Source organism: Grammomys surdaster, unplaced genomic scaffold (genome assembly GCF_004785775.1).
Source record: "Grammomys surdaster isolate TR1022 unplaced genomic scaffold, NIH_TR_1.0 310, whole genome shotgun sequence".
Lineage (NCBI taxonomy): Eukaryota > Metazoa > Chordata > Mammalia > Rodentia > Muridae > Grammomys > Grammomys surdaster.
Genome location: NW_021604729.1, coordinates 2,044,521 through 2,056,750, shown reverse-complemented (window position 1 = coordinate 2,056,750; position 12,230 = coordinate 2,044,521). Strand labels below are relative to the sequence as shown.

Sequence of the window (12,230 nt, the reverse complement as noted above, 5' to 3'; positions counted from 1 at the left end):
GATTCTCCTGTTCCCACCTCCCATTGTATTATAGGAGTTCTGATATTGCAGATATGGTCTACCATTGGTTTGTGTGGATTCTAGGGATCCAAATTTAGGTTCTCACAATTGGGCACTTTATTCGAGGAGCCATCCTCAGCTTTTTTTTTTTAATTATTTCATGTGTGTAGGTGTTTTTCTGCACGTATGTCTGTGCACCAAGTATGTGTCTGGTGCCCTTGAAGGCCAGAAGAGGTTGTCAGACCCCTTGAAACTGGAGTGTTTGCAGACAGTTGTGAGATGCTATATGGGTGCTAAGAATCAAACTCAGGTCCTCTGGAAGAGAGTCTGTGCTCTAAACATTGAGCAATCTCTCTAGTCCCTTTGATTCTTTTTGTAAGAATACTAATCCAGCCGGGCGGTGGTGGCACACGCCTTTAATCCCAGCACTTGGGAGACAGAGGCAGGCAGATTTCTGAGTTCGAGGCCAGCCTGGTCTACAGAGTGAGTTCCAGGACAGCCAGGGCTACACAGAGAAACCCTGTCTCGAAAAACCAGAAAAAAAAAAAAAGAATACTAATCCAATTAGAGAAGAACTCTGTGCCATGCCCTCACTCAGTGTGAACAATTTCCTTAGTGGCTCCATCTCCAGACACTGGCACAGTGGGGAATCCTGGGTTCAACATTAGAATTTGTAGGGACACAAACACAGGTACAAACATTGAGTCTATAGTACAGATGGAGGAAAACAGAATCTGTTGCCAGAGGACTGAACTCAGTAGAGTGGCTAAGAGAGGCATCGAACCAGAGAGGCAACAACACAAGGAGGAATCATGCAAAACCAAGATGGAAGATCCAGCTGCAGAGAGTGAAAATATAGGCAAATACAGCCTTTGGGAACAAGCAGAAGAAACATATTCTAAGTATTACTATTTCATTTTCAGACTTCACTTAATCATAGGGAGAAACTAAACTCCAGGTCCCAGGCCCTAGGGGAGCGGGGACTTCCCAATATCTGGACATCTTCTATTATGAGGAAATAGTTGTCTGAGTCCAGACATCGAAAAGACAACTTCTCCATCTTGCTGGCAGGGTCAAACTGAGTTCATGCTCCCAGGCCCAGGAACCTACTCCTATCTTGATTGATGGAAACTCCCTTGCTAAACCCCTTATGTCAAAATGTGATTGGACAATGCTACAGCCCCTGCCTCGCTCTATGAGTTCATCCTTAAAATATGGTGTACAATGTCCTTTCAGGGTTGTAGTCCAGCTCCCAAGGCTGTTTTGCAACCATGATCCATCAATAGCATCTTGATTACAATAAATTTTTGTCATTTGCATTGACCTGGTGTTTGAGTTATACTGGGTTTAAGAGGACCTCTCAACACAGCAGGCTTGCCTTCTCCTCTTTGGTGTCTTAGTTTATATTTATGTTTGGTGGTTGTTGCAAAAGTGACAAGATCCTGAAGTTGTTCCCAGTGTTCACAGAAAGGAAAGCCACAAACAACTGTAAGGTGGAACTTAACTTATCACAGCTAGTCACAGAAAGGTTAGAGGCTCTACATTTTGCCTCCATTGCTAAAATGCTTTCTTATTAGATAGCGGTTAGTAATACACATAGAACAATCTCTAGGGAAAAGTCCTCAAATTCTGCACAAAGATATATATATAATTTTCCCCAATACTGTTGATAAAGTAAAACAGACTTCTAAAACCAATATTCAGGAAACTTAGACAGAGGAATAAAGAGCAAACAGGAAATGAGGGTAAAGAGACCCAAACATAATAGCTGATATAAGCACTTATCAGTAATTGTATAAGACATAAATATTCTAAATGGACTCACTGAAAGGCAGTGTAGTTAATTTTTACTTTTTATTTTTTTTTTGGCCCAACTGGGAGAAAATATCTATAGACTAAATTAAGGTAAGTAGTAAAAGATACCTGTCTAGAACATATAAGTAACTTACGAAACTTTGTAATAAGGGCAAAACACTTAAAAAAAATGATAAAACAGTTTAACAGACATATCAGCAGTCTGTTCCTCTCTCTATCAGAAGCTGATAAAAAGTTTACTGGCTGCTCTGGCAGGCATGTGGGATGCTGTGTGGTGAGACTGGGTCCTGAATCTGTTGGACTAACCAGTCTAAGCCCTCTAGTTACTGGCAATCCCATCAGCTATGCTGCGGACTTGCAAGAGTTAAAAGCCTGTATGCTGATAACATACTCCCAGTGGTTATGCCACCACAGCAAGACCAGCTAGACATCATGTGATATTCCAGGTGACCTTGGCATCATAATCTTCTGATGATAAAAACATACACCCAGGGGCTGGAGAGATGGTTCCGTGGTTAAGAGCACTTGGCTGCTCTTCCAGAGGTCCTGAGTTCAATTCCCAGCAACCACATGGTGGCTCACAACCATCTGTAAAGGGATCTGATGCCCTCTTCTGGCATGTCTAAGGATAGCTACAGTGTACTCATATACCTAAAATAAGCAAATAGTTCTTTAAACAAGCAAGCAAGCAAACAAACAAACAAACAAACAAAAAACCAAAAACATACACCCACAGGAGCCATGGCAGATAGAACCATGTCCAAATTAGGAAGACAAGAAGTGGCAGCCAGGTTCCTGAAGATCTCTCTTCTCTGTGAAAAGCTATAACGAGAGTATGTACTGCCCCATACCCTAGCCTAGCCTTAGTAAAAACCCACTGGGATTTTTGCCCAGGAAGAACCATGCCTCTAGAGGATGAAATTTCTTTCTATACTCATTGGTCATTCAATACTTCTATCTCCTTACAACTGTTTGCTTATTTGCATGTGGCACCAAGCAAGAAAGGAACCTGCAGACTCAGTGGCAGGATTTCAGTCCTGTTGGATGTCTGAATGAACAAAGCCTTGTGCTGGTATCTTCGAGTGTGGCTGATCTGTTTTTTGTTTTATTTTGAGACAGGTCTTTCTACATAACCCTGGCTGTCCTAGAACCCACTGTGTAGACTGGGCTGACCTCAGATGTCCGCCTGCCTCTGCCTCCTGAACGTTGGGATTAAAGTTGTGCACCACTAGGTCTTGGTTGGCTGATCATTACTGTTCTTCATTATTTACTTAATAAAAAATGAGCAAATATAAGTAAGGATTTCCATGAATTTCTTTTTTCAGTCATCAGAAAGATGACTGAACCTGAGCAGAGCAATTAGGAAGCCACATTGGGTAGAAGAATGAATAACTCAGGGACTCATATTTGAAGTAGGGGGAAATCTTGTAAAATTGAGCCCTTAATATGTGTTGAGTCGGGGGCTGGAGAGATGGCTCAGTGGTTAGGAGCACTGACTGCACTTCCAGAGGTCCTGAGTTCAAATCCCAGCAACCACATGGTGGCTCACAACCATCTGTAATGAGATCTTTTGCCTTCTTCTGGTGTGTCTGAAGACAGCTACAGTGTATTCATATATAATAAAAAAAAAAATATGTGTTGAGTCTATACAAACTCCAGGTAGGTCAGAGGTTCTCAGCCTTCCTAATGCTGTGACCTTTTAACAGTTCCTCATGTTGTGGTGACATCTAACCATAACATTGCTATGCCATAACTAATTTTGCTGCTGTTATGAATCTTAATGTAAATATCTGATATGTAGGATACCTGATATGTGACCTCTGAGGTTGAGAACCACTGAGGTAGAGTCATAGTTGGATTGTAGGACATGTGATTGGGACTCAGAGTGTTAGAGAATTAGTGGTATTAAGTCCTGCTTCACATGGTGAGGGCGAGTGGAGGACACTTAGAGGCTGCCTGCCTGTCTGCCACCACACCATGAGGCACAAAAGAGTGGAGGGAGCCACTACAATGGACAAGTCTGTGGTGGAGAGACAAAAGAGAGAGAAGCTGATTGGTTTAAGCATTATGAGGAGAGGTGGTACTAGAGACTCAAGGGTAGAGAGGAGTAGCCTGATGTGAGTAGCCGACCCTGCTACCTGAGGCCACGGTGAAGTCCTGGCCTGTCTGCTGTGAGGGCCATGTCTGGGTCTGGAGCCAGGCAGCAAGAGGGTTCTGTGCCAATGTCTGCGGCTCATATCACCACCAAAGGCTGTGTGGATGTTCCTGGTCTGGGCTGCTGGGACCATGTTGATGTCTAAGGGCTGTGCAGAGTTGGCCCTGACCCTAACTGGCTGTGGCACTTGGGAGAGCTGGTCCTGCATCTTGATCTGGGCAGCACAGTAGAGCTGGTTCTGATTGGGGGAAAGTGTAAGACAGGAAGTGGGGATGCCAGAAAGCAGGAGAGCTGGCTCTGCCCCGTGCTAGCTTAGGCATTGGGTGACCTAATTAGGGCAGTGCTGGAGAGCTTACCCTGGTGCTGTGGGTGTGGGAGAGCTGGCAGGCTGACCAATTCAGCTACCACCCAGGCCCAGATCCAGCTTTGAGTTGGCTCACCTCAACATCCACCTTATTTATGAACTGCTGGAGCACATGAAGGAGCTGGTTCTGCAGATACAAAGCTTCAGGATCCCCATGACACAGGGTGATAACAGGATATCCTAGAGGAATCCCTGAGGATCCAGTATTGATGGTGTAGCAGAAACCAGAGGCCTTGAACCAGACCAATGACTTACTGTAATAAACATTTGCAAGTGAAGATGTTTGGACAGAAGAATATAATGTGGGATACACTGTGACACACTACAGCTTCTACAATGAGATGATTTTTTTCATTTTATTTTTAATTTTATTTCATTTTTGTTTTTTATTTTCTTTTTTTGGGGGGAGGTTACAAGGGCAGAGGGTGGGTATGAAGGGACAGGAAGGTGAGTAGGATTATGCTGGGCACCAAGACTGCCTTCTGCCTAGGAGCAAATGTCAGTTAAGTAAACAGCCTGAGTTAAGGAATACTTTATTGCCCTCCTGCCAGGGAAAAATTATTAATCAGATAAGCAACTCGAACTGAGAAATGTTTTAATTGCCTTCTTACTTGTGAGAGAATATTTAGATAAGTAATTTGGGCTAGGAATTCTTGTGGGCTTAGAGAACTTTGCAATTACAGGATGACCCTGGACCCTGACTGCTAGATGACCCTCCTCCCTGCCTGCCTTTATAACAGAAACCCGAACAATAAAGTTTAAGCACTTGATCAGACATTCAGACTTGTGCTTCTTCCTCCCAAGTGCTGGGATTAAAGGCGTGCGCCACCACCGCCCGGCAAAATCTATCTAAAATTTTAGAAGATAACCAAAAAGAAAATGTTTAGGCAAATATTCTATAAGCTATGACAGAAAATGTATTTCTTACAACAATGAAGATGGATACATTGTGTTTCTATACAATCAAGAACATGCACATGATGAACGGCTCTTTCTGGAGTAAGCATTCTAACATCACTGAAAGTGGAAGAGAGGAGAACTGAAGCCAGGATAGATTCTGAAAGGCCTCGCTCTCAGGTTCAGATTGTATTTTTATTTTAAACTATAAAAACCACAATAAATAATGAAAAAAAAAAGCCCACAAGGTGGGGTTGGGCAAGCAAGAAAGATTTTTTTACAGAAGCAAGCATGGTAGTCAGCAGGTTGTTAAGGGCAACAATACATTGTTTCAGCTAATTCTCTAGGTCATTCTGTTCCAGGCAACAAGTGAACTCATGCTTGGCAAACGGGCAATGCTGGCAGTACTATAAATGAACCACTAAATAAATCAATAAATCACTATCCAATAACTGGTCTTTCTATCTTATTCTACTTCACATTCTTAGAAAGACATTCACAACAAACAAAGATAAAGGCAAAGTTGGAAGGAAACATACACTCATCACATTCATATGTTCGGTGAGAGATTTTTATATCTTTTATATTTATATAAAAAGAATCCCCAGAACTCTTCAGAAGGAAAAATAATCTAATGAAAATAGACAAAGGGCTTGGTTGGTAAACAAGTGTTTAACATCATTAACCATTTTGGGAAATGCAGACTAATACTAAATCCCAGGTCTACTTTGATTATTAGGCCAGCTAAAGTAAAAGACAAAACAAAACAGAACAAACCCATCAGTGTGTTTGTGTGCTCTAGGATATGGGAGAAGGCAGTCAAAATCACAAAGTCTGGAAGTTCCTAATATACTTAAGTTAAATATACTCTTGTCATACGAGACCATCTTTCTTGAATGCCTGAGAAGAACTTGTGTTCAAGTTAAAAAAACCTCTACTTGTGTTTACAGAGGTGATTTAATGCATTGGCGGGTGGCCCGTGTTCAGCTGCCGAATAGCCTGCTACAAGTGGTGGTGCGTCTGCCCAGAGGTTCCAGTCTTTGACACTGTAATACAACATTGTCATCTCCAAAGTTCACACTCAAAAGCCACACAATTTGAATTAAAAAAAATTGTAAAAATTCAGGTTTTAAGTAAGTTTGTTGGGCTTGTTTATCTGTGATGAACATGCCTGCTATCAGAATACTGTTAGCTCTAAAAGGGTGCAGTCATTGATCCGTGTGGCTGTGTAAGCAGAGTCCACATGCAACAGTCACAAGGTTACCAAATCATAAGGATCCATTGTGACAATGGCAAAGGCAAAACTACAGGCATAGAAAATAGTGGAGTCTGCATGAAGTGCAGACTCAAAGGGCTGTGGGCCAACAGGACGTTTTAATTTCTTCACTGCAGCAGTGGTTATTATACTATATGTTTGTCACAGGCAGAACTATACATTGGGAAGAGCTTGTTACATGTAAATATATGGGATTAAAATATCATTAAAACTGTATAGGACTCTGATAGAGACTTCTAAATTTGATGACATCTCAGAATCACCTGGAGGTTTCAAAACAAAAGCAAGAAAATCAATTCCTAGTCCCTATTCATGAACATTTTCATTTTGGTTATCTTCTGAAAATCTTAGATATATTTGGTTATGAATACAAGTTTGTGTGCTTCAAAAGGTATGTCATATTTCAATGTTCTGTATATACCACTGGAAAATATGTAGGAAAAAACATTTCCCTTTCTTTATTCAAGGAATACTCTGGTCCTATAATATGTAGCAGGGTATTTTTTCTTTGTTTTCTATTTTTATCTGTATTTTATGAGTATGAGTGTTTGTCTGTATGCATACCTGTTCACCTTATGAATGCCTGGTGTCCTCAGAGGTCTGAAAAAGGATCTGAACCACCGAGAAGTGGAGTTTCAGTTGTGAGCCACCGTGGAAGATTTTTATCTTATAGATGTAAAGGACTTACAAATGTTAATCATTACTGTAGACGTTGCAAGGAATTAAAAAACAGATAAGGAAAACAATCTTATCTCAAAGGCTCTGACACAGGTTATCAAACCAAATTGTAGCAAAAGTAAAGTTCTAGTAAATACAGCTTAATTTCTGTGAATGCAAAAGGTAATCATTTAGTTGCCCATTTAAGTAAAACTTTAAAGAATATTTTTAAGTTGGGTGTGGTGGCCTGTGCCTGTAGTTTCAGCTACTCAGGAGGCTGAGGTAGGAAGATTGCTTGAGCCTTAGGAGTTTGAGGCCAGCTATGGAAAACCCCAGACTCCATCTCAAATAAATAAATAAACAAACAAAAATAAAAATAAATCTAGCATAGACATCTAGAAGTGTCTTGGTCCAGCAGGGCATTAAACAGGGGGTCTGGGAAGGTCACCTGAAAGACAGTGAGTGGTGGTGGGGAACAGGCAGAGACACGAAAAATGGCAATCTGTGTATAGTCTGATCAAATCGCCATTTTTACTTTTTCACACAGGCAAAAAAGGCAGGATGTGGGGAAGGGGATGACGCAGGAGTGTGGGTATTCAGGGGGAGTACAGATTATCTTCCAGAACAGAGTATCAGCTGTGTGAAGGTTCAGGGGACATGTCACTATGACTCTGACTATGATTCACTTGTCCTTATCTAAGTTGGTACTATCCACCGAGGTTACCTATCTACAAGGTCTATAACTATTCAGCCTGGCAATTTTCCACCAAAACTGCTTGTTTACAAGAGCTTCTAGTCATCTGTTTCAGTGTTTTTCCACAGAGACCTAAGACTTTGTGTTAGCAGGCATATATGTTAGACTATTGCTGATTTTAGGCCTATGGTTGATTTTAGGCCTTCAGTGTATAAGCAGGGCTGCCCCTGACATAGAAACTCAATTTTACAGTGTTTCTTAATGTTACTTTTCAATGAGCTAAGTATTAAGGAATAAGCTCTGAATATAAAATCAAGTTCACATTCAAACATGAATAGAAACACAGGTGACATTTTCACGTGCAGACAAGGTTTACAGATGCTAATTAGGGCCATGGAACTCTTATCAGAACCCAGTGTTAGGTTTTTGAAGATTCTAAATAATTACCCAGAAGATCTTAGCAGAGGCCACTGGGATACTGTTTCTATTGACCACAGCTGGAAACAGCAGATGGAAAAGACAGAGTCTAGGCTACTCATCTTAGGCATCTGGAGGTGGGAGACCCACAGAGAGGCAGCCTTGGGAAGCAGCTGCAGCACTTCCCTAATCTGCACTCTCTCAACTAGTGTGGAGGAGGAGGGACCCTGTTAGGTTACAGACCATCACAGGAGGGATTCTTTTATGTTAAAGGTCACCAGAGATCTAACTGAACTAGTCTTTTCAAGGAAAGGTTCTGGAAGTATAGCCTGTCTGGAAGTTTAGAAACCACCATGAAAGTGAATGTCTTAGTCAGGGTTTCTATTCCTGCACAAAAATCATGATCAAGAAGCAAGTTGGGGAGGAAAGGGTTTATTCAGCTTACACTTCCACATTGCTGTTCATCACAAAAGGAAGTCAGGACTGGAATTCAAGCAGGTCAGAAAGCAGGAGCTGATGCAGAGGCCATGGAGGGATGTTACTTACTAGCTTGTTTCTCCTGGCTTGCTCAGCTTGCTTTCTTATAGAACCCAAGACTACCAGCCCAGGGATGGCAGCACCCACAATGGGCCTACCCTTGATCACTAATTGAGAAAATGCCTTACAGCTGGATCTCATGGAGGCATTTTCTCAACTGAAGCTCCTTTCTCTGTGTTTCTGGGTTTTTTTTTTTTTTTTTTTTTTTTTTTTGGTTTTTCGAGACAGGGTTTCTCTGTGTAGTTCTGGCTGTCCTGGAACTCACTCTGTAGACCAGGCTGGCCTCGAACTCAGAAATCTGCCTGCCTCTGCCTCCCAAGTGCTGGGATTAAAGGGGCGCGCCACCACCGCCCAGCCCCTTTCTCTGTGTTAACTACAGCTTGTATCAAGTTGACACACAAAACCAGCCAGTACAGTGAATTGTAATCTCTCAATCCATAGATTAATTTACGAAAATTTTCAATAAGTATCAGAGTGCCTAACAAAGTCAAGGAGACAGAGCAAACAGTCCCCCAAGGCTGTCTCTCTGCGTGTTTCCCACTTCCAGATGCCTGAAGATGAGTAATGCTGAGAAGAAGATCAGAGGTTGAGCTGCTGAAGTGCTAACAGCAGATTACCTGCCTGGCCTCTCTCTCCCATCTGCTGTTTCCAGCTGAGGTATCCCAGTATCCCAGCAGCCTCTGCTAAGATCATCTAAGTAAATATGTGATGATTAATTGGTTAAGATATCCTGAATTTTTTTCCCAAGACAGATGGTGTGTGGGTGGTACAGTTCTAAAAAGTATTTTAATCTTAAGATCTTAGGTTTTCTATTTTAAAACAAAAGAAACAAATGTTTTCTCAGTAAATTAATCTGTGGTGTTCTGAAAGACAAGCAAAGTAATTATGCTTACTTTACAGCACTATAGAGTGAGTTAATCTTTTGAATGTCTTAGACCATTGCTTCCTGGGTCATGTAGACACATTAACTACAATGATTATTATCCTAGAACATGGACACACAAAATAATTCACCCTGATTGCATTTACATGACTTTTAGGAAACACAAACTCATTTCTTCTGAAGGAAGGCGTGGGAAAGAGCTTTGGAGTTTCTCTCAGCACCTCCCTTCTGACAGTGATGTGTGAGTCCCCTCCCTACATCATGCTCTGGCAGACACTGACCTTCTGACACTAGCCACCTGAAGAGTCTGATCCCACTGGTTAAGGGGTTTAGTTCCACAAGATTGCTTCCTTACTTCAGATGCCAATTTTTAAATAATAGCTTCTTTATAATTTCTGCCAGACAACTGCAAGCCAGTCTCTCAAAACCCCTGCACGGGCTTACTTTTCTAGAGCAGTTCACGGAACTCAGATGTATTACTAGTGTGTATATAAAGGAGGCAGTTGAACAGTGAGACGAAGAGACACACAGGGCAGGGTCTGGAAGGGTCCTGGGTGGGTGCGGGGCGCGGGGCGCGGGGTGCAGGGTGCGGGGTCTGCTTTCGCTGTGGAGCTGTTACTGGCATACAGCCATACTCGCCAAGTTAGAGGTTCTCCCATCCTCAAAATTCAGGGATGTTTTTTGGATTGCTCGATTGTGGGGGCCCCTTTCTCTTTTCCAGAAGATGAGAGGGGATGTAAATCCCAAGTTTCCACTTATGGTTTGGTCTGCAAAATTATCAGTCTCCACCTAGAGACCTATCCAGAGTCAATTTACTAGTCAGAAAGATGATTAGGGACTTTATTGTTTATTAGGGACCGGATATTATAATAAAGGATTCTCCCAGCATCTGTTTCAAGATTTTTGAGCCTAATTTGGGGGAGGCAGAGAGAAAACAACACACACATACACACACACAGACACACAGACACACAGACACACACACGAGGGGTAGAGGGAGGGAATGAATACACAGTTCTTAAAATTGAAATGACTATATTTTATGATATGTAAAGTCTATCCCAAGACCCACAAATACAAAAAGTCCAAAAAGTCTACACCTGAAAAGCCAGCACTTGGGAGGCTGAGGCTTGAAGATTGTGTGTTTGAGGCTATGGAGGGATCTCCAGCAAGATGCCTGGCTTTTGGTATTGAATTCTTAGGGGGCAGGCTAAATAAAAGGTGAATAACAGACTTAAAAAAAATATCTCAAAACAAGTAGCTTAGTGCAAAATGAGGAAATTCAGTACTGCATCTTGCTCTAGAGTACTATTTGACCACAAGGCCGGTCAGACTAACGGATACCGCGTCTATGTGGACAGGAGCTTGTTCCGATTTGGTATTATTTATTAGGCAAAGCATAATTTACCTGCGTTGAACTCCGGGTCGTTTTCCAGGACAGTCACGGCTCCTTCCACAGCATCTACTGCGCTCCCTCCCGCCTTGAGGATTCTGTAGCCCTCGGTTGCCGCTCTGGTGATGCCCTCAAGCACCAGCTCTTTCCGGTTGGCTGAGATGTTGCTTGCTCCTCCACCATGGACTACCACCACGAGACTCACATCGACGGTGGCTAGGAATCAGGAAGAGGCAAGTGTCATTTCAAACCAGTCCAAGAGAACCGACCCAAGTGAGCAGCAGCGTCAAAGTGGTTTCGGTTTTTTTTTCTTTTTCTTTTTCCCTCCTGCTCGGTGAGAATTTTGTCGGAAAAGCCCAAAGCGACCCACGCCCCCCAGCATTCCTCCCCATGCTCTCCCACTCCGGTCCCCGGGGCAGGGTCTGGGGCATCTGTGGCTCAGAATGCGGGGTGTCAAGACTCCGAGCCCGTGCTTGTGCCACAGTGCTACCCCTCAGCCTCAGTTTCCCCGGAGAACAGCAGCCTCTATTTTGTGTTGGGTCGCCGGTACAGAGGACGCGTGCATCAGAGCTCCAGCCCTCCTCCCAGGAGTCCCTCTGTGCCTCAGTTTCCCGGGGTCCATGCTCCCTGTTCCAGTTCCCTCCACTGAGGGTCCGGGGTACCCAGAGGACTGGACTTCCCCATGTCCTTCGGACTTGAGCTCCTCGTCTTTGGTAAATCCTACATTTCTGTTCTTGTTTCCTTCCCCATACCTCGGACTGGCGGCGCCACGGAGCCGCGGGCGCACGGAGGAGTTCCTCCGTCTCGGAGGCGGGCGGTCGCCATGATGTCAAATTGGCCAAGCCACTAGCCAGCAAACCGCTTCGCCTGCAACCGCTCCGCAGGCAACGGTTCAGCGCTTGCGCTCGAGGGTGGGGGCCCCCGGGGCGCTGCTGGGTTACCGTAAACCCCGGGGGTCCCCGCGCTGCGCACCAGCCCTCGGGAACTCCAGATCCAGAGTAACACCGCTTTTCTACTCTTCGACCTCCCTAGCTGCACGCGGGACACTTCGTCTCCTTTGTCTTGAAATTATCGCATGATCTTAATTAAGTCTTGCTAGTTAGAATTCTACATTAAAACTCTTTAAGGTCCCCATCCTAATC

At 43.4% G+C, this 12,230-nt stretch overlaps 1 protein-coding gene across 1 annotated transcript in view; it reads right to left on the bottom strand.

Moving 5' to 3' along the window:
* Positions 1-11,913, bottom strand: part of Asrgl1 (asparaginase like 1) — a 21,756-nt gene extending 9,843 nt beyond the window's left edge. Inside the window, exons 1-2 of the mRNA XM_028777500.1 lie at positions 11,841-11,913; positions 11,104-11,304 (exon numbers count right to left, since the gene is read on the bottom strand). Coding sequence (XP_028633333.1) covers positions 11,104-11,304; positions 11,841-11,913 — 274 coding nt within the window. The remainder of the gene's footprint in view (positions 1-11,103; positions 11,305-11,840) is intronic.
* Positions 11,914-12,230: the final 317 nt, after the last annotated feature.